This window comes from Alnus glutinosa, chromosome 4, assembly GCF_958979055.1.
Source record: "Alnus glutinosa chromosome 4, dhAlnGlut1.1, whole genome shotgun sequence".
Lineage (NCBI taxonomy): Eukaryota > Viridiplantae > Streptophyta > Magnoliopsida > Fagales > Betulaceae > Alnus > Alnus glutinosa.
Window position 1 is genome coordinate 1,140,516 of NC_084889.1, and position 23,254 is coordinate 1,163,769.

A 23,254-nucleotide genomic window follows, 5' to 3' on the forward strand; every position below is an offset into this window, starting at 1 on the left:
CATGTCCTTATAACATTACTCGTAAGATTTTGTTATCCCTCACACACAACACATGAATGTCTTTTATTATTATGATGTCTGAATAACAATGAAATTTTGGGCAACTTAAGAGATGGGAGTTCTGGGACTCACATGCCTCGAGGAGGTTGGCCCCTCAACTCTCTGTCTTAAATTGTTCAAATTTTTGTATTATTCAGGTAGTTTAATAACAAGGGATATCAATCCACAACACATATAATATAGTATAGGGATTTAATTCTTGCACTACACCATCACAACAACTGCACAATAACCCCTCACATGAGGGTGGATCCTAATATGTGGGACTCACCCTCATGTGAGGAGTTATTGTATTGGTATTGTAAATCTAATATTTTCCTATAGTATTATGCATGGATTTGTTTTTTTATTTTTTTGTTTGGGTGGTTATGACAGTCAAACCAAACCAAATATGGTTGTTGTGTCATTGTAATTGCTTCATCTACCATGATATCCACGATTTATGAGCAATTAACTTAGTGACTATCACCCAGAGAAGAAGAAGAAGAAGAAAAAAAAAGAAAAAAAAAAAAAGCGACTTCCTCACATGGGGTGGGGCCAGTGTGTAGAGCCTACCCCCATGTGATAGAGTGTTATGGTGTTATTGCATAGGAATCAAATTGTGTAGGAATCAACGCCCTTGTTTTTATTGCATGTGTACTTGATCTTGCAAGTTATGACTGGTAACATGGTACTATAAATACTACACGTTTTTGGCACAAATTTCTTTACAAATTGATGTGACAAACAGTTTATAATTTAACAAAAAAAAAATTAATTTTTCAATTTTATCAGTTAGTAACCGACTTGTTAACCATATCATCTTAATCATTTCACTAATTTTAGACACTAACTATAGACGGTCATATCAATACAAGAAAATTATATCAAAAGTTGTAGTAACTTCAACATTTTTGAAAAGTTAATTATGCCGTGGCAAACGTCACACTCATACGTGACCTATCAGAACTTGTCTTTAATTACGTGTGTAAATTATTTTAAAATAAACTTAGCATGTGTTTGGCTTAGGAAAATCAAGCATTCACATAACATATATGCTTGATTTTCCGTTAAAAAGTACTCCTAGTTTACTGAAACAGGTCAAGTTCAACCTCAAAATCTTTCCAAATTACAATTATTCTAACTCCAAAAATTTTCCACAGATTCCAGCGAAGCTTCGGTTTTTTATTTTAATTTAATAGATTAAAATGAGGTCTGATTGAATTTATTAGGGGTTCATTGGACGGATAAGGATAGTCTCCATTTCAAGTAAAATGAAAATAAAACCATTTTACGATCTAAATTAGATTTTACAAATTTAATGGTCAATACGTTGTCGCACTGTATTTTTTTAATTTTTTTTTAATGAAATAACACAAAGCATACAGTTAAATATAACAAAAAATTTGAAGATGCTTCAGCGTGACTCATGAAATAAAATAAAGATGGTTCCGCACAGATTTCTAAAAAATAACACGGAAAAAGAAGAAGGAAGACCAGTTTTCAATTTGATTAAGATCCAAATGTAAGAACTCCGATTGAATCATGTATGAATCAAAAGTAGACAAGATTGTCCATTGCTAATTGATCCTCTTGAGAGGCACATAATAAAAGATAACCAATCATGATGCCAAATGCATTTCCTAAAAATTTTCTCTGCATTATCCTTAACGCATCTGGTATGGCTGAGTCAGGCTGACTACCAATAATTCCACAAGCTTGGGCTAAGGAAGACAATAGTTACCTAGCTCATGAGTCATGAATCATGATACTAGTGGTAAAGCAGCAGACAATGCTTTAAAAACTGTGACTATAGGCACCATTAGAATGAAAAAAGATGCAGCATTAGAGGAAAAAGAAAGATTAAGAAAATAGGTAAAGGAAAGGCAATCATTGATGGTCCACAGCTTTTGTAATAATTTTTTTAAAAAAAAAAAAAAAAAAGAGAACATATTATTGCCTCTCGAAAATTTGGCAACACTCACCCCCCTTCCCAAAAGAAGAAAGACGAAAAGAGACAATAATGTAGCATAGAAACCTTTATGGAAGCCTCAAGCTACAAAGCCCAGAAACTATTTGGCTGCTGAGTTCAAAAAAGCATCATGGGACAAAGAGGGAGAGAGCGAAAGCTCAAATGCCTCTTTGGGCTTCAAGGTCAAGACATGAACAGGCCTTTGTTCAAAGTTACCTGGAAGAATGAGATAGCACAGAGTGCCTCCTTGATATTTACGGACCTGATGCTTGCTTGAGGACTGAGGTGCCTCCTCCAGATATTAAGTCTGATATATGGCTCTAGCCTTCAATGCATTTCTTGAGATGACCCTGCAATTCTTTAACCCATGGGTAAGCCTAGTATTCTCACTGTCACGCGAGACAAGCTTCTCAAAAATATTACAAAGCCTCCTTGAGATGGAATGTCTTAGCTAGCTCCCTAGCATTGTCATATTCATTGAGCTCAACCAGCAGCTTTTTCAATCGCCGGGCAAGTCCACTTGTCTCACTCTCGGTAATACCCATCACTCGCTTTTTCTCCAATGTCTTTCCAAGCAACAGCACGTAATCCACCAGTGGTTGCAACCTGTGGCTGGACGTTAATTTATTCAAAAGGGGAAAAAGATAGGAATCTTAGCATTCAACATGCATTGGAGACAATATGATATTAAACAGTAATAAACTCTATTTCACAAAAAGTCACTGGGTCAGGCTACCTCAAGATAGGAAATGAAAAGGCACTAAATAGGTACAGTTGGACATTATATGCGTACGTAAGAGCCTTCCAAAAGAGGGCTACAAAGTTTGAGACTCGGACCTAAATTTCCTACATCCCATCTTTGGGTTTATTTTCTCCGTTTCCTTTTAATTTTTCACACCAAACCTAATCGGAACTTGATCCACTGAAGTTTAATAATCATGAAAAAAAGGCAAGAAACAAGTTCCTTAATCTGGGACTATGGTGACCTGAACAAGTGCATGACATACTTGACAATACTCATAACAAACTACTGGGGTGCAATAACCAGCCTGCCCCCGAGTAGCCCCATGCTGTGACCGTAGTGTTGCAGTAATATATGAAAGTATGCACGCACTAACGTATCTTACTCATGCAAAAACAATTGTTTCATCCACCCTTCTCTTTTTTATGGACACACCTTATAAAACAATCCAAAAACCTGCAATACAGCATACTGTTGCAGTTTACGACATTAAGATCAGGTTATTGGGGAATCCTCAAAACTGCTCTGAGGTATTATGGTAACAGCAAAGCAACTAACACCGAGGGACCCAAAATAAAAAACTAGGAATAATGTTCAAAATTCAGATAAATAATAGAAGAATGATATGAGAGAAACAACTCGCAGATAGTCTAATTAGGAACAAATAAATGCCTACACAAAGCAGAAAGTCACAGAGATGACCCAAATCCATCACCATCATTGAAAACACTGATTAAAAACACAAAAGCACCAATATAAGAATTAGGCCACGTTTGGTACGCGAAATGGGTATTCCATTAAGAAAAAGAATAACTATTTCCGGGAATGGAGAGTGGAATGGAATAGTTATTCATATTCTTCAATTTGGTGACAAAACATATGGTCTCAATGGAATTGAACCAAGATTACTAAAATAACCAAAAAATAAAAAATAAATAAAGGAATTACTGTGGGTGGCTAATAGAATCGGGGGTGGTGCGACCACCCCCAGTGCCATGAGGGGTGGAGAGGACCACCTATTCCTCTCAAAAAGGAGAGGAATAGCTATTTCCATCCTAGGAATGATGTGCAACCAAACAAAAGAATAATTATTCCATGGAAATAGTCATTCCATTCTAAGGACCTATTCCGCCAACCAAAAGGCCCTTAGTTAACTTAGGCCATACAAAACTTCCACTCAAGCAAAAGTTAAATGAGGAAGCCAATCTCAAGGAGGGAGTAGTTGAACCAGGGCTAATTTAAAGGGAAGAAGAGGACTATTATATGTACCTGCGTCCACCAGTGACATTTGGACCTGCCCAAGCCCCAAATAGAGCAGCAATGATCCTTTCAGTTCTTGTGATCGCATCATGAACATTTGCTGTAATGCTTCGAACATGAGGTAGCACTTTTCCACACAAAAGCTCATCTAGAGCAAGTTTCTCTATAACTGGCAAAGCAAGAATGTCTTTCCACAAGCAGATATTTCTCATCAAACGAACAGACATTCCAAATCGATATGCTGCGACTCGTGCAGCACCTGGCACAGCCTTCAATACAAGTGGGCTCCACGTTGGGACCTATGAATTGGAAATGATGGGAGAAACAATATAAAGAGCAATTAAAGTTAAAAATGTCATTGTTTCTTGCACTTATAATTAAAATAACAGAAAAGAAAAAACAATATCAAATAATTAAATACACGTATACATAAAATCGTATACCTATGTATGTCTTATATGCTTGCGTGCGCGCGTGTGTGCATGCATTTGCGTCCATGTTTATGTAAACACCTTTAAAATGACAGTTTGATAGTTCAAAAGCTATACCGTAAGATTAGCAACAGCCTCAGCTAGACAAGTGCGAATAGCAGCTAATAAATCTGAAAGAGCCTCACTGGAAGCTGGAACATAATTCGTAACCAGGCTTGTGGCAGTAACTGCATTCTTCGTCTCTCGTGTGCTGAGTGTGTCCCAACAGTGGACAATTTCATGATGCAAAATGGGAAGTGCTACCTTTTCCACCAGTTCAGGGACAAGATTAGCATCAGTATCATCAGATGCAAAATCACTTCCATCGGTCGGCAAACCATAATCAAATAACAGCGTATGCCTGAAGAAGGGACGGCAATCTTAATATAAACAAACTAAGGAAGTAAGCAAGTAATTATAAAACACATACCTTTGTGTGCTTTTCTGTTATTTTAACTAGTTATAAAAAACATATCTTTGTGTGCTTTTTGTGTTATTTAAACTATGAAAGTCAATGTGGCTAATGCCTCAACCAAGCAAGTTTAACCAACCCAGAGAAGCAAGTCTTTGGAAAAGTTTAAAAAAAAAATTGGAACTCTTAAATTAGTACTTAAGTTGTTGGTCAAATACCATTTCATATCAAAAAAGTCTACATCCTCGTGGAGTGGGTCCCACTTCAACAGCTCCAGTCTCACGTATGGAGAGAAGATAGCAGGAACACTTAATGACATGTAAGCATCACGATAACTTGATGAATAATCTCTCTTCCATTTTTCAAATCTTTCTTTAACTGCTGAAAGTTGGGAATATTCCTCAGCTGCATCACTGAAAATTTGATCAGCAGTCTGGAGCAACAATTTACGGTGATGTTGGTATGCTGTACTCTCACTATCACTCTCATCCGAGCTTGACTCGCCTTCTATTCTTTGATTGGAACTATCCAATTCCATGGATGATATTCTCTTAGAATCGAACCTAGCTTTCCTGCGTTCAGCCCTCCGCGTCATATCCATACGTTTCTGCAAATTTATGTCTCTACCAAACTCATCTAACTTCGCTGGTAGATTTGTTTGCTCTCTTACAGTAGCAGATGCAGCCTGTGCTGCGCTTCTGGCTGCCGCAATCATTTCAGCACTGCTACCTCTTTGACTGAAAACAGACATTGCTGCACTCACAGCTGCTTCTACCTCCATCAGTTCGTCATCATTATCTGCAGCCCTTCTTTCCAAAATAGCCGAAGCACGCTCTTCATGAAGTTTCTGCACCTGCTCTTCAAGCTCCTCTATGTAGGGAGCTTTATCCTGAAAGGAAAAACAGCACAACAATAAATACAGATAAAAAAGCAGGGCCCCGCCTATAGGTACTTGAAGATATATATATATATATATATATAGAGAGAGAGAGAGAGAGAGAGAGAGAGAGAGAGAGAGAGATGATGATGAAAACAAGAGAACCAAAGAAAAAAGTTCATATAGCACAGTTCTCATACCTCTGAAGCATGCTGGTTAGAAAGAATAAAAAGCAAAGACAGTGAGCATGCATGATGCAAATGGTAACCGAAGTCTTCATTTTCTCTTATACTGAATCAAAGAGGTCTCCAGTTTATATGGGTTTAATCATCTACCTGGTTCTCAACAAGGTGGAAGATGGAACCCAGACCCTTTTACCCCACCACGGTAAGTGATTCAGAATTATAAGTCTTTTGACCTTCTCTGGAAGAAGCTAAATGTGGCTCCGCTTGCAAGTGAAATTTTCCGCAGTGTTGTGTGTTTATTGGTAGGGGCAGGCGGAAAGGTCCTCAATTCAGTCTAACAAGTAGGGACAGGTGGTATGATGAGGGGTGTAAGGTAATTCATGACAAATTCGGAGAACCTAGCCTCCAGATTTTCCTCTTAGTAAGGCCAAAACAATGTAGTCAAACAAAAAAAATCAATCCATTAAGAAGTTTGAGGTATCTTCTTCTAGTTAGGTGCTTCCTTTAGAATATTTCATGTGTACTTAGGAGAGCCTTATGCTTTTAATGATGTGTTGATTATTTATTTTTTTTTTAAGAAAAAAAGTTTGAGGTATCATCAATCAAAAACATGACGGACAATATTGTTTAAGATGGTTCGGTCATGTTATAAAAGCAAATGACAACAAAAGTGAGGTTGAATGATATATGACAAAAAGGAGGAGATACTGCACGAGGAAGGATTAAGACAATGTGGATTGAGGCAGTGGTGAAAGATAAGGTACATATGACCTAGGATAGATAAATGGGAAAACAGGATCCTGTTGATGACCACAAGTACTTGGGATGTAAGGCTTGGTTGCTGTTGTTGTTTAGTATCCCAGTAATTTGATAAGTGATATGAGCCGAGGTCTCAATTATTTTTTGATAAAATTTTTTTTTTTTGATAAGTAAGAGAGGTTTTTTTAAAAAACGCAAAGCGCAATCAAGTACACAGGAGGTATACAAGAAAGGCAATTAAGAAGAAGAAGAAAACAATACAAGGAAACCGTTATAGCTAATCACTAAAGGTGCGAGATACGCAGCCGTCCAAGAGTACAAAGAATGAAGAAAAAAGGAAATGAGCTCCTCTATGGTTCTTTCTTTGTCCTCAAACTGTTTATCGTTGCGTTCCCTCCACAAGCACCACATAAGGCAACAAGGAACCATTTTCCACACGACCGCACTCCGAGAGCGTCCACCCGTCCACCAGCAGGCGAATAAGTCTATCACCCGAAGAGGCATCACCCAAGACAGACTGAAGCGACTAAGGATGGCATACCAAAGAGCGCGTGCAACCTCGCAATGAAGAAGAAGGTGATCCACAGTCTCCCCGTTCATTTTGCACATGCAACATCTATCAATCACAATGACACGCTTCTTTCTGAGATTGTCCAAGGTAAGGATTTTCCCTAGCGCTGCCGTCCAAGCGAAGAAGGCCACTTTCAAAGGAGCCTTGGTCCGCCAAATGCTTCTCCAGGGAAAAAAGATAGCATCTTTGCAAGCAAGAGCCTTATAGAAAGAACTAACATCAAAAGACCCTTTATGAGAAAGAGACCACCAGAGCCGGTCTCCCCCATCATGAACAACTCTGGAGGAGTACAGTAAAGAGAAGAAGGAAGCCATGACGTCCACCTCCCAGTCGTGGACCGCTCGAAAAAATCTGACATCCCACTGATAGGACCCGCTAACCACTACCAAGTGGTCTGCCACTAGAGCATCCTTGACACAAGCTATGTCATACAAAACTGAAAAAGCTTCCTTGAGGGACATCTCCCCACACCACACATCATCCCAAAAACGAATCCTGGACCCATTTCCCAAGATAAGTCTGGTATAGCTACAAAACAAGCTCCACCCCTTCCTAATGTTCTTCCAAATCCCCACTCCGTGAGACCCAGGGGGGTCTAAGGAACACCAACCAGCCCCAGTAGAACCATACTTTGCATCCAAAACAGATTTCCATAAAGCCTCTCTCTCATAAGCATAACGCCACAACCACTTCCCTAAGAGCGCCTTATTGAAAATCCTCAAGTTCCGGATGCCCAAACCACCTTCAGAGATAGGAGAACAAACCTTGGACCAACTAACCAAGTGATATTTGAATTCTTCGCCTATGCCACCCCACAAGAAATCTCGATGCAACTTCTCTATACGACTAGCGACACTGGAGGGAATAGGGAAAAGGGAGAGGAAGTACGTAGGAAGATTGGAGAGAGTACTCTTTATAAGAGTAACCCTACCACCCTTCGACAGATACAACCGCTTCCAGCTAGCCAACCGCCTCTCAATCTTACCTACTACCTCATCCCAACAGGACTTAGCCTTAAAAGGGGCCCCCAACGGAAGACCAAGGTACTTTATAGGAAGAGAGGAAACTCCACAGCCCAAGATGCAAGCCAAATCGCCCATATTATCCACATAACCATAATAATTAATAATAATCCTCAATACTTTTCCCTTTTTCTTTGGGCATTTATACCTAAAGTTCTACAACCTACTAAAATTTGAAAATTTGTCAAATCAGTGTGTCGTATATATTTATATAATATAACCAAATACGCAATATGTTTTGAAATCATTCCTGAATAGGTTTAGTTTTACCTTAGACCTTCTAGATCTAACATATGACTTGTAGGCAAAGTCATGAATAACATTCCCGAAGGCATCCCAGTCATACAAGTACAATTCTGATCCAGAAACCTTTTCAAGATCTGTCACTATGCATTGATTTTTATTTTTGAATATTAAAAAAAAAAATGTAACTTTAGTAACATGGGAGGCATACAAAAGATGCGCAAAATCAAACTCTACAATTACAAAGATCTAAGAAATTCAAGAAAGACAAAGAATGTAATCCCCCAAGTGTCTCATGAAAATAGACTTCAATCTAATTATTTATGAATCCAAACATAGAAAGTCATAGCATTCCTCTCCCTCAAAATAGTCCACATGGGACAAAATGAAATGGCATTCCAAATTGTACTACTGCGGGGTTGCGCCTTTTCGCTTTTTAATAAAATTTTGATTACTTATATAATATATATATTGTACTACTCCGGTGTTTACTAAAAAAACCTCTTCAGCACCCCATTAACTCCATCACCAACTTAGACATAACCCAAAAAATCCCGAATAAAGAAAAAACTAACAACCATAGATCTCTTGGTACCTCAGAATGAAGTGACATACCAGCAAAGATATTTATGGAATATGAAAAGGATGAGAACTTTAAAACCAGTATATATCTATCATGTTGTAAGAATTCTATTTAAAAGGCCCAAACACACTTATACATGCGCATTTAACATTTGTTATCTTGTAGAAGACAAATAAATGAAGTTGCAGCATAAAAACATGCAGGACACAAATAAGATAAATTCATACCTTCAAGAAGTCACATATAACAGAAACAAAATGACGAAGCTTTTGCATAAAGATGAACTTTTCATTGGCAGCAGATAGAGACTTTTCAAGAGCAGTAATATTCGAAAGTGAGGCAGACAAATCATCGTCAGTCTTTGTCAGTGACATGATGGTCCTACCATGAGATTCCTGATTTTAAAAAAAAAAAAAAGGTTTAAAAGGATGGAGTTATATGAATACGTTAGAGGCATACAACATTGTTAATATATGTCGTGCCAAAACTGAGTTTCATGCTCATGAACAATTTTACAAGATATAGGCATATATATTCGTGCGCGCGCGCGTGAACGAAACAAGTTAATTTAAGTTGAAAATGAAGGCGCAATATTTGAACTCAATACTCCAATAAACTGAAGGAGGTGTCTACCAGCTTGGTCCCTCCATACATTGGGTTTTCAATTTTTTTTTTTCAATTTCTCAGTACATTATTCTATAAAACAATTCACAGGGTGCTATTACCATGCATCTTTAAAACCCCATCCATTGTACCAGTTACCTAATATTGAAGGCCTCGCTCTAGCAGTTTTTGAACTCATTACTCAATGTACCTAGACGAGGCATCCACTAGTCTGTTCCCTCCATATATTGGGTTATCTTTTTCTTTCACTTGAAATTATAATTACTCCATAAAACTATTCACTGTGCGCTATTAGCAAGCATCAATAAAACCTAATCCATGCCGCCAGCTGCCAACACAAACGCTGCAGACACCTCTGACCATAATAGAGATCACTCCAGCAGCAATTGCTGTATTGCCATTTATGACCGAATGAGTCTTCAACAGCTACAAACGAATGCCTATGATTTGGTTTTGTAGCGCACATGCACCTATTGGGTTTGAACACACAACCACACACTTCATCCCATTCTCAGTTACCCCGAAGCTCAATAGTTTTTATCTACTGAGATGAAGTAACAAATCACTTCCATGCTCTTAAGTAACAAATTTCTTGCTTCCTGAAAATCCAGCTAAAACCTTCAAACGTACTAGAAGTTGTTTATTTCCAGCAGTGTTTCCATCTTCCATTCCCAGCGCCTATCTTCAACCTATAATAGGCTTCAAAAACTGTCGCAGCTCCTCTTCACTGCTCATAACTGCTGATAATGCCCATAATTAGGTGTTACTTGTAAAGAATTAAATATCAGGATTTATTGTTGTGATTCTGATGTTATCACTCATCTACAGGCCAAGATCCTAAGAATCGAACTCCTTAAACGTTTAAGAAAATCTACTTGTTTTCCAACCAAAAAATAAAAGTGTAAAGCATTCTATTTTTAACAGTTATTCATTCTTTCTAAGGATTCTACTCTTAAACTTATATTTGTGTGATTCTTTCTTCTCATATGCATGAAACTCGCAAGAAAGAAATCAATTTTATCCTAATCAGAGCAGCCACTAAAATAAGTAATGAAATCAAAATGAAAATTATACCAAACTAAACGCCCAAGGGGACAAAGAAGAAGTCACAAAAACACCAGACTAAATATCTAAACAAATTCCCAGGTTCTATTTGGGCAATGAGATAAGCATTCCATACCTTGAGCCTCCTCACATTCTCCTGCAGAGCTTTCCTTGCCACCTCGGATTGTTGCGGTATTGACATCGGAGCATCCAAACCTTGCGAGGCTCCAATTGCACCGCCTATACTCGCCACTACCACCGCACTCGGCACAGTAGCTGGATAAACAGACTTATGCTGCTGCAAACTGTGAACCACTGGAACAGTAGCAGTGACAACCACTCTGCTAGTCCCATCGTCCATTCTCTTCCCCAACCCCTTCCGAAACTGCTCCTCCTCCCATATCTTCTCCTCCTCGTCCTCATCCTCTTCACCGTTCTCGCTGTCCTTCGCGAAGTGCACACTCACTTCCCTACCGTCGCCATCGTCGTCCTCGAACACGCCCTTCTTCGTCTTCTTCGTCTCCGCGGGCTCGGTCTTCTTCTTCTCCCCAAACATGGCGATCCGGCCTCGAAACTCGGGCTCCTCGTCGCTCAATCCCTCGGCCTCGCCGTGATTGCTGCCTCCGTCCAACGAGATGTAATCCGGTGCGGCCGCGCGCGATTGCCGAAGCCGCTCCCGTTTCGCACGTATCGCTTCGATGGTGGCCTGGTCGGGAATCAACGAATCCTTGGATTTTCCGATGCCCAAGGAAGCGAATTGGGTCTGCGCGTCGCGCCTCTCTCTGTTGTTTTCCTCGTTGTGGTCGTCGTTTTCCGATTCGTCGCCGTTTCGCTTGAGGGTTTGGGAGATAGCGGGGTGGTCGTCATCGTCGTCGGGGGGTTTGAGGAGGCCTTTGAGGACGATGGCGGGCTCGGTGGAGGAGGGGCGAGAGGGGGCGAGGGTTCGGGTGTTCTTCTGGAGCTGGAGGAGCGCCTCTTTGGTATAGGTACCGGCCTGCGGCTGGACATTGGAGGCGACGGAGGCGGAGGAGTGCGCCCGGCGATCGGTGCGTGAGGTCACCTTGTGAGAGGAGGCGGAGAGCTTGGTCGGACGCTTGGAGGAGGAGGAAGTGGAGCGCGAGGGGATTAGGGCGTCCTCGTCGTCCGCGAAGCTCAGGAGTTTCTTGGGCTTAGGTTTGGGAGCGGGGGTGGTGGTCTTTGTGGTGACCTTGACGTCGTCGTTTTGGTTGTTATTGTTGTTGTCGTCGTCGTCGTCCCCGGCACGACGGCGGAAGTTCCTGGCTCTGCTGCTGCTCATGGCGGGTTGTGGGGGGGCATTCACTCACTATTCAGGCATTCAGCAGTCGAACAGACTGGGGAAGAGGAGCGGATTGAAGAGGAAGAACTAGATGGTTTGGGAATTAATTGGATACCGGGTTCAAGTCGGTTCAGCAGGAGCGCGTGCGGTTCGAAAAAAGAGCACTAGCCACTAGTTAACCTTCTACTTTTTTTGACCGATTGGTAGTGACATATATAGTAACATTGGATAAGGGTGGGTTACGGACTGCGGTTTCGTAGAAAAAAAATACAATTTTAAACTAAATCGCAGAAAATAAATCGTTTAAAAATTGCGTTTAAAAAAAATTGTGATTTAAAAACGTAGAAAAGTGCTTATTCAAATCGCAGGTAATGTAGTATTTTTTTGAAAACGCAGTATTTTAAAAGGCTAACCTGATTATAAAGCTAAACTGCGATTTTGCCAAACGTTTAACTGCGTTTTTAAAAATCACTTTTTTCAAATCGCACATTTTAAAATCGCAATTTTGAAATCGCACTTTTTGAAATCGCAAATCCAAACGAACCCTAAAAGTATAATATATAACATTTTTTTTTTAAATCATATTTTTTCCCCTACTTTACTGATAAGGTAATGTCAATTCTTTGAATTAGCTATTTAAAAAAAAAAAATTAAAAAAAAAAAAAGAGTAATGATATATATCACGTGAGTAATGATATTCTATATGGACTGGGATCCTCTCCAGTTGAAATAAGATAATCAGTTATAGTCAGGAGTATCATGTGAAATTACAAAAATATCCTTAGTTATAACTGACTGGCTCATCTCCAATTGAAAATCAACTTGAGATGATCATGTTGCATTCTATACACTCATTTCATACTGACTGATGTAACGTGTTTTAATTGACTTCTCATGTCAATCACTAAAAAAACCAAAAGAAAAGCGAGTTAAAACATGCAAGTGTAAATAGTAGCATTGCTTAGGGGTGTAAATGAGCAAATCTTGAGCGAGTATTAGTTGTTCGAGATCGGCTCATATGATTTTTTCTCAATCTCGAGATCAAGCTCGAGCTTAGCACGAGTCTCATTTTTCTGTTCAAGCTTGGCTCACAAAGGGGGGATCTCTGTGCGAACTCGAGCTCGAGCTCAATTATACCGGCCGATCTTGAGTTCGAGTACCTAGCTCGGCTCCAACATGATTTTAATTTTCTGATTTAGGTAAAAAATTTATAAAAAATAAAATAAAAAAAATGCAGAAAGACGAGAAGAGTGAAGGAGAAGATGTAACTTCAAATCTCTCTCTCGACCACTTTAGCTCGTTGTCATGCGCTTTCTCTTCTAGTTTTCTCTAATTTTCGAAGTCCTTGTTAGTCTTTGCCTATGCAGCTATGCTCTTTGTTTCTTCTTCACAGTTCGATGAGTGAATGTCGGTTTCTAACGCTATAGCCGAGAGAGAGATTCGAAACTTATAAAGGTTGTGTCTTAGAAGGCTGTGTGGATTACATGATTTACATGATTTGGGTTACATTGAGAATTAGCAAGCAAAGAAACAGTGAAAGGAGAAGATTGGGAACTGGGAAGAGTGGTGGAAGGCTCGAGAGAAATCAGTAAATTGAGATGGCCAGTTGTCTTCCAAAAGTCCCAAGGTATATCAAGGTAAATCGGTGGGCAGCACCACAAATGCACGTGTCCAGCCAAATCAAAGATCCTGGCCTTTGATATTAGTTGGGCATTTGATGATTTAATGCAACTCGTTGGATCTGGGTGACACGCGGAATACGAAATAATTTTTATGCAAGAACATGCATTACAGGTGCAACCCAAAATCACGCATCGGACGGTTGGGATTTATTCTTCTTAAATCACACGGCCGGGATTTAGCAAGGAATTGAATGCAGGTGTTTCATGAAGATTAGTTAATTTAGTTGTATTGTATAGGAAAAATCATAAAAGTACTGAAAAGAAAGAACAGATGCACTAGGCTCAAGGAATAGCTTAAATAATGATGGTGGAGTGAGCTAACGTGCATCAAGAACTGAAGGGGTAACTTATTTTCTTAAGAAAGACCCGTTCCCAAACGGCCAAACTTTTTTTTTGTTGTCATTAGGGAGAGAGAGAGTCTCCATAGCTTTTTAGAGAGAGAGAGAGAGAGAGTTCGGGGAGCTGGTTTCGTTGAGGGAGGCTTCACGCCTCCCCCTCCCGGTTCTGGTTTACCCATTGCCTTATAGGGTAAGGGTGTTTTGTTTCCTCCATGGTCTTGCTCCAGTGGAGGCTAGGTTTTCCCTTGAGCATTAAGGTTATTTGTGGGTTTTGTTTCTATCGGCTTGTTCCAGTAGAGGCTGGCTTTTCTCATAGCTTTGGCTATAGAGTTGTTTTTCTGTTTTCCTTTCTTTGTTGTTTATCTTTTGGCAGAAGACTTATCTGTTTCTGGTTTGTAGGGATGGTTGTTTGTGGGCGTGTATCCAGCAAAGTTTATCTAGCTGTGCTTGCTTTGGGTGTTTTTTCTTGGTGCTAGATTTGTGAGCTTTAACTGGGTTTTTATCGACACACACCTCTCTGTAGTGGTCGTTGGTGTGCTTCAGTCCGATAGGCTCAAGATGCAACTGTGCTTCTCTGTCCTAATAGGCGTGTGGCCTATACGCGCGGGGGAGTTTTCCTCCCTGGACCAGCGAGTGTGGGCCACGGCTTGTACATTTCGGTCTTGGCTGGTGAAGATCATGGTTATGTAGGCTGTCTGCTGCTTGGAGGTTTCCTGGGCGCGTGTTTCACATGCGCCTGCTCCGACAACAATCTTCCTTACACCGCTTACTCGGTGGTTTTCATGTTTTTTTGTATATTCTTACTCTCTTTTCACAGTCTACCATTGTAATGATTATATTTTACTTGAGCATTTAGATGGTTTGGGAGCTAGATCAGCCCTCCTTTTTTTAGATAGGATGTGTTTTATTGTAAGGAGATGCTCAAATGGTTGTTCTTATAATATTTGTTTATTATTTTGGTAGCTGTTTTAAGTCAAGATTTTTCTTGGCTTTGTATATGGGGATTCTGTATCTCTATTCACTGTAATCTTTATTTCAGTAATGAAATTTGCTGGCCTTGCCAGTTTGTTCAAAAAAAAAAAAAAAAACTTATTTTCTTGAATAAAAATAAAACTAATACCAACGTTAATGAATCATTTATGGTGGTAGGTTTAAGCTATATATTTAATCTCATCATTGGTTCATACCCATTCAAATGGATTGAATCTGATCCTTTGTCATAGCTAGCTACGCACCATCCTTTGTGTATGGCATGCGTATAGCATTCTCATGAATGCTTAATTAACATATAACTTAAGTCTTAAATACTATAAATGAAAATATGATTATCTAATTATACTTTTACAAATTAAGCTATACAGTATGAATTAAGTTATAAATATTATTTAAACTTATGTGACTATGTGAATTATAAATATAAAGATCAAAGATGATTAAGAAATTATATTTATATTTATAGATACTTAGCTCATATTTAATCATTATATCTAAGTATCTATATATTTCGTCATTGTATAAGTATAAATTTGTATACTTATATGATATTATGTGATTATAATTTATACTTACAGCTTAATTTGTAGTTATATGTACTTACGAATTATGAATCATATATATCATAAATATCTAATGATAATATGTAAATCATATGGTATAAGTTTTATCATATGATCATATAATTCTAATCATTATGTCTTAAGCATGACTACAAATTGTTAAATACTTATAATATTGAATCACACTTAATCATTGTATTTAAGTATCTAGACACTTAATTAATTACTGTATTAATATGAATTTGTATACATATATGACATTATGTGGCTATAATTTATACTTATAATTATATATATATATATATATGAATTATTAATCATATCATATCACTTGCCTTATGAGATTATAATTTATTTATGATAGCATTGATAAGTATAATCATTATAAGTCATAATTATCATAATTCTTAACTATCTACTAATAATATTAATATCATATGATCTTAGATCTTGAATCACGTGATGACAGTGATGTAATGATTAATAAGTATCTAATAATAATACTTATAACATTGGATATAGACAAATATTATTGTGATTAAATGCCATATGCCACAATGTTATATTATTATATGATCATATGGTCATATTATATTATATAAATAATATAATATGAATTATATGATTAAGTATCTGATTTGTCATTATATCATATTATTAAAAATTAAGTATTGATATTATTCACTTATTATAATCAATTACTATATACCTACCATTTTATTTGTTATTTAATTTATGCTTACATATAATATATTGTTTATATATATATATATATATATTATACGAGTTGAACCATAATAAATGAGTCGATCCTTATACGAGTTGATTCATGAACATTAGTCAAGTCGAGCCGAGTTTATACGAGTTTGTATCGTTTAATAATTGAGTTTGATTTCGTATTCACGAACAACTCATTTAATAATCGACATGAGTCAAGTTTATTCAAATTGATCTGGAGTAAGCTCAATTTGTTTACATTTTATCATACAATTATCTTATAGTGCTGACATCACAATTTCAACTAACCGTTGATTTTTTTAAAAATAAAAATAAATTATTGATCTAAAGGTTAATTAGGATTCAGAAATGCCACGTTGGCATTGTGAGATAGTTATAAGATAAAAATGTGATTTATAATATCACTTAATAAATAATTCAAGGATTGATAATGTCATGCCAGCAAAGTGAAACAAAAGTATTGTGTAAAACATTATTTTGTAAACATAAAAAAAAAAAAAAAAAAAAAAAAAAAAGAAGGAAAAAATGCAAAATTAATTTGGTGGTTTCATCGATTTGCAATGAGCTATTGGGGTATAAAATTATGTTAAAATTATAAAAGTACTTATTTTAACGTATTTTCCTTTAAAAAGGGTCAAAATGCACTTTTTTTTTTTTTTTTGAAAAAAACTTTAAAATATATATATTTTTTAAAAAGCTATTTTTGCTTTTAAGAATTTTATTACCAATACAATCCCAGACATAAGAGTTTTGTCAAACGAATATATTTTTGCTTATTAAAATTTTTAACGTACTAAGTACACTTTTTAAGCCCCTTTAACACATTTTTAAAACATTGTTCAAAAAAAAAAAAAAAAACACAATTTTAAAACTGGTTAAAAGCCATAACACTCATATAGACTCGATTTGATCAATTATGCATTAAAAAAAAAAAAAAAAACCTATGAAAACTCATCCACGTCGAGCTTGTTTTGCAAACAACTCTCATTTTTCTTCCATTTTTTTTCTTCACTTTTTCTCAAAAAAGTCAAATAAAAAAATTATTATTATTATTATTATTTTACTTTTTATATCACATTAATAATTTCTTATTATTATCTAAATAACAAAAACTTTTTTTTATTTTTTATAAAATAATTTTAAATTTTTTTTATACTTCATATCACATTAATAATCTTTTAGTGCTTTTACTACTATTAAAATAAATATTTCTCAATTACAATCCTTTGCCGAACAAACTCTGTCGTTAGCCTCTAAATATTCCATGAAACTGAAACCCCGGCGTCCGTCTTTTATTTATTTTTCAATAAAAATCAGGAACTCCAGGAACCGCTGATGAGTAGGAAATAGGAATGCAGGATCGAAGGATGACCAGCCACTGGCGCCTTTATTTATTTCTGAGAGAGAGAAGAATAACAGTAACGCCCTTTCAAATTTCAAATTAAGGATAAAAATAATATTAAAAATTAGGAACAAAAAATTAAAAGGAAAATGGTTATCTCTCTATTTATTTGCACAAGCGGAAGATTCCCAGCAGTGAGCAGACGAATCGTCGAAGCCGACGAAAATTGACGGTCTCTGAATCTCTCTGACCTCGTCACCGCCGCTCCTCCCATGGCTGGGTACTCTCTCTCTTTCTCTCTCTCTCTGAACTTCATCTCAAAATTCTTCTTTTGACCCATTATGTTTGCCCAGACTGTACGCTAAGACCAAATGTTTAATGGGTGTTATTTTACTTGTTTATTACTGGGATTTTCGTGAAATTCATTGGTGTTTAACAGTATGCCATGGAAGACCGTCTGGGCTGTTATTGGCTCAAAATATAGACTATATAGCGGGTCAATGCGCTAGAAAAAGTGTTTGTAGTTCTCGAATCTCTACGCCAGATAACGTTTACACATGGAGGAAACACTTTTTCAACTAAAGCTGTCAATGATTGTTTTGCGTTTCTAAGCTCTATCTACTTGTAGGCAGTTGTAGCCATTGATCTTTTCCATCATGGGTAAATATTGGTTTAAGCACTCTGTCCTAAATCAAAGGGTAATCGGGCATTTAATTGATCTACTAAAAAAGTCATTTTGAGTAACTAGGAAATGATTATAGCGTAGATGGCCCTCATCTAACTTTGTTCCTGGTTGCTCGTATAATTGTACTGATTCTACTGAAGAAGTTGTAGGCTTTTTGTCATCCAGTCTGATTCTGTGTATGGGTTAAGCTCAAGGAATTGATTTTTGGAGAAAACTAAATAAAACATAAAAAGATAAGAGTCAACCTACAACCATCAAAAAATGTCTGGGTGATGTCAACGTATCAAGGGTTAATGGTGGGCCAAAAAAGTGTTTTCACAAGCTCCACTACTGCATAGCTGAAAAAGTTTTGATGGTTCTATCACACCTGCATTACTTTTTTTCTTAGAAAGCCAAATACGATCTGCATAGATTGTGCTAAAGCACCATGGTCATCACATTCCTCTAGTCATGTCTGGTTTATGCAGGATGCAACAGGCTGTAGAATATTTTAATGAGATTGTCGGTAACTTAAACATTTTGCTATATTAGATAATTGTCTAGTCTTTTAATACTTGTTTCAGATTTTTTATCTTCCTTTTTTGCCATCAATAGTTTCTTTTTAAATTTATCTTCATTGTACTTGCAACTTAGACTTAAAAGGATTCCTGATTTCATTTTGATCTTTTTGAAGACACCGTTGTATTTACTTTATTTGCTGGTGTTGTGATAAGAAACAAGTCGTGATTTTTCCTATAACTAATGTTTGTAATTTATGCAGACCATCATGGTTAGTGGACAGTAAGAGAATTGCAACAAAAATCAAGAGTGCATCTGGAACATGTCATCATGAAAGAGTTGTATGGAAAAGTAACCCCACCAGAGCTTGTCCCAATTGCCAGTTTATGATTGACAACAGTAATGTATAATCCCTTACTTTTCTTATGCTAAAATATGATCATCAGTCTAATTCTCAATAATTAAAAGACATTAGTAAGTAGTTCATGATATGAAATTCAGTCTTGTATGTGTTGAAAAATTGGTACAAGCTGAAAGTGATATACTTTTTATTTAATGTTGTTTACAATTTTTGTTGAGATGATAAAAATTTGATTGCATGTTTCACTTACTGCTGTTTTCAGGCTTATTACATTATATAGGGTGGCGAGGATGTAATTTTGTGGCATAAAATTGTATTATGCTTTGCATAATTCCTTTGTAGTAGAATTTGTAAAGAAAAGATTGCGTGATTTCACAAAAATTTTAAGGTAGGGGGAAAAGTTACATAGCAATTGAAATAAAACTATGCTACATTTGGTTAACTCAAATGCTTATTTAGAAAATGACTCATTTTATTTTCTTTTCCTAGTCTGTTATAAAAAATTTCGGCATCCTAAGTGACACTTTTGATCCACAATGACATGAAATTCAAACAAAAGAGACTTCCTTTTTCTCAATATGAAAATGTGGTGGTCGTGTTAATAAGGCTGCATTCATCACTTGTGAATTTGAAAATGCCTTTGCAAAAGTTTAGATTCTGGCAGTCATGTGTAAAAGCTGCTCTGAACAAGGCAAAGCATTCTATAACTTATGTTTCTTTATCCAAGTACCTTTTTCTTACAACTTAAAAGAATATCAACCTGGAAACTTCTAGAACATATGACTTGTCAACATTATATGTCATCAGGATATTTGCTAGAGATCTGAAGACGATTCTGACTGAAAATATTTTTCATACCATGACCTGATTGCAAAACTTATATTTGTCTAAATCTCTAATGAGATACTCTCTACTGACTGCATTGAGGCAATTAACCACCTTTTTGTAAAAAAAGGTGACCACTAGAGCTACACCAGCTCCACAAGTGCGGTACTATGTGAATCAACATTTGGTCCTCCACTATCTCAGTGCTTGGTACTTCACATGCTCACTCAAGTTATCGTGCTTGTGCTCAGCCTGAAAGAAAAAAGCTATCTGCTTGCTTTCAGATTTCACATAATGCACTTGCAGGAGAAAAAAAAGACTTCTGTTTTCATGGTTGTGTGCGCCCTATACCACATGTTGTAGTGTAGAACCTGGTTTTAAATTCATATCAGACAATCACCGTTAGCGATGACAGATTATTTTTCAGGTTTCTTACCTGGAAGGGATTCTAGACAGATGTTTATACCGTAAATTTAATAATGTATTCTGGTAGAACAGAGCTCAAGTGGGTTTTTGTCAGTGCATACTTCTAGTCGTATGCTCATAGCTTAACTAATTTGGGTATATGAGAAATTTCTGGTTTTATGGACAAATAGAACTGGCAGTTTTTCACCATTTTTATTTCGTTGACTGGTGATAGTGTATCAGAAGGGGAGATGCAACGGTGCATCTCACTTTATGATACACACTCTATCAACGAGTCATAATGGGTTATTATAAATGCAACTTAATGACTCCAACCTGAACTTCACTGAGTTAGGGTTGTGTTATCCTCGACAATTGTTTCTGAACTGGCACAGGGTATTGACCTCAGGTTGGTTCATTAGGTCTTTGAATTTTTACATATTATGTTTTGAATATGATGGGCTCACATCTCTCTGCATCTTATCACTGGTTTTGTTAGGATATACGAAGTACATTTTGTAAATTGGGATTGCAAAAGGTTCTTCATTTTGAGTTGTAGACCATCTCAGCCCAAATCTCAAGGTTTTTGTGAGCTCCAACTAACCCCCCCCCCCCCCCCACAAAAAAAAAAATGTTGCAACTTGTCCAGCACTTATTGTCAAAGGAATTGTTTAATATTGCTTAATTTTTCTTATCATAAGAAAACTATAGCACCTGAAAATATTCAGTGTATTTGAATCCTGTCCGTTTTTAGGTTGCTCAAGAGTGGCCAGGACTACCTAGAGGTGTAAAGTTTGATCCATCTGATCAGGAGATTATCTGGCACTTACTTGCAAAAGTTGGAGTAGGGGATTTTAAACCTCATCCTTTTATTGATGAGTTTGTCCCAACTATTGAAGAGGATGACGGAATCTGTTATACGCATCCGCAGAATCTACCAGGTTGGTGGGAGGAGTTTTTCTTTGTTTTCTGCTTAATTGTCATTAATTTATTTTAATTCTGAAGTGTAAATAATTTAAGGTGTCAAGCAAGATGGAAGTGCATGTCACTTTTTTCACAGAGCTATCAAGGCTTACAATACAGGAACTCGTAAGCGTAGAAAGATACATGGTGATGACTTTGGTGATGTCCGCTGGCACAAGACCGGTCGGACGAAACCGGTTATCTTGGATGCGGTTCAAAAAGGGTGTAAGAAAATAATGGTTTTGTACATGACCATGGTCAGAGGAGGAAAACCTGAGAAAACTAACTGGGTTATGCATCAATATCACCTAGGAACTGGGGAGGATGAAAAGGATGGGGAGTATGTTTTCTCTAAAATATTTTACCAGCAGCAGCAGCAGCAAGTCAAGCAGGATGATACAGCTGATCAAGATATCCCTGAAAATATTGATCCAATGATTGGAAAAGTAGATCCTGTCACTCCCAAGTCTGTGACTCCTGACCCTCCTCGTACTGAAAGGCGTCATTCAGAATTTGACCTTGGACGGGATAATACTAATACTTGTGCAGTTCCTGTTTCTCAGGTAGAACCTCTCTCCCTCCAAACCCCCCCCTCCCAAAAAAGAAGAAGAAGAAAAGAAGCATGAATTATTATAACATGATGTGCCATATTTTCTGTAAGTGTTTCACAATTCATTTAATTGCCAATGAGAGGATACCATTTTTAGATGTACTTTTGGACTCCTTTTGATAGAAAGTAATTGACATGAACCATGCTCCGACTGCAGCAAATTTAAATTTTCAAGAAATAAGTTATTTGCTAATATATTCCTTTGATACTAGTGCTTATGTTATGTAAGACAAGATACTGATATTTACTTTGTTTTGCACCTTTGTTTTTTCACTGAAGCATCCTGAGATTGAAGGTATAGAAAATGAGGTTCTACCTGAATACGAAAGGCCTGATTATGATGATCAATCCAAGGCAGAAAACCATGCAAATGCTGATGAAGTGACGGATAATAACGATGTTCATGCTGAGGAAGATCCAAAATGGTGGGACAGTGAGTCACAGAATCTTTTGGATTCTCAACAACTTGTGGAAGGGCTGTCTCTGTGCGATGATCTTCTTCAGAGCCAGTCTCCAAATAGAAATGGAAATGGGAATGATGGAGCAGGGATGGGCAGACCTTCTCTTTCTGATTATGCACAATTAGGAGCTGAGCATTTAAAGAGGGATCTAGAGGAGTGCCAAAATCTTGTCCTTGATCCAGCAAACATAGAACTTGATACACCTCCAGAATTCCGACTGAGCCAGCTCGTATGCTGCCTTCTCTGCCATTTTGTCTGCTTTATTTTAAAATAATCAAATTTTGATGTTGCCTGTGAACATCCTTTGGTTGTTTTCTTTATTTTTGTTTTTTCCCTTTCTTTTTGTGCTTGGAATTGATTACAATGTTTTTCTCAAATGGTTTTGTAGGATTTTGGATCGCAGGAAAGTTTTACAGCATGGGGTGGGAGCAAGATGATTGACTAAATATGGTTTGACATTTTCGATCTTGTATTTTTTGTGGCCACTTTTTGTGTAGACTTTGCCTATGTTTGAAGTATAATTTTTTGCTGGAGAAGTTGAATTGTATCAATTATATAGGCAAAGTATAATCTTTTGCCTGGCAACTTGAATTGTAATTAATGGCAGCAAAGTTACTGTTTATATAACTCATGCTGTAATTGTACCTACGTTTGAAATAGATCAATGATATGGTCTACTTGTTCTCTTTA

At 37.1% G+C, this 23,254-nt stretch overlaps 2 protein-coding genes and 1 long non-coding RNA gene across 5 annotated transcripts; 2 read left to right on the top strand and 1 right to left on the bottom strand.

The window, feature by feature from the left end:
• Positions 1–1,972: 1,972 nt before the first annotated feature.
• On the bottom strand, positions 1,973–12,259 carry LOC133865811 (transcriptional repressor ILP1). Of its 3 annotated transcripts, none has more exons than XM_062302293.1 (6): positions 10,940–12,258; positions 9,363–9,530; positions 5,114–5,784; positions 4,562–4,844; positions 4,023–4,312; positions 1,973–2,617 (listed from the first exon to the last, which is right to left on the bottom strand). In XM_062302293.1, the coding sequence occupies exons 1-6, from the start codon at positions 12,098–12,100 to the stop codon at positions 2,431–2,433; spliced, it is 2,760 nt and encodes a 919-aa protein (XP_062158277.1). In that variant the 5' UTR covers positions 12,101–12,258; the 3' UTR covers positions 1,973–2,430. The 3 variants fall into 3 exon arrangements, with proteins under 3 accessions (XP_062158277.1, XP_062158276.1, XP_062158278.1); XM_062302292.1 differs by having other exon boundaries at positions 1,973–2,623; positions 10,940–12,257; XM_062302294.1 differs by lacking the exon at positions 9,363–9,530 and having other exon boundaries at positions 1,973–2,623; positions 10,940–12,259.
• Positions 12,260–14,049: 1,790 nt separating this feature from the next.
• Positions 14,050–15,082, top strand: LOC133866659 (uncharacterized). Its single transcript, XR_009899905.1, has 2 exons — positions 14,050–14,310; positions 14,520–15,082. It is a non-coding gene; the product is annotated as an uncharacterized LOC133866659 (long non-coding RNA).
• Positions 15,083–17,787: 2,705 nt separating this feature from the next.
• On the top strand, positions 17,788–23,254 carry LOC133866976 (SUPPRESSOR OF GAMMA RESPONSE 1). The gene is made up of 6 exons (XM_062303649.1): positions 17,788–18,036; positions 19,202–19,343; positions 21,285–21,471; positions 21,551–22,056; positions 22,383–22,793; positions 22,953–23,254. The coding sequence occupies exons 1-6, from the start codon at positions 18,029–18,031 to the stop codon at positions 23,007–23,009; spliced, it is 1,311 nt and encodes a 436-aa protein (XP_062159633.1). The 5' UTR covers positions 17,788–18,028; the 3' UTR covers positions 23,010–23,254.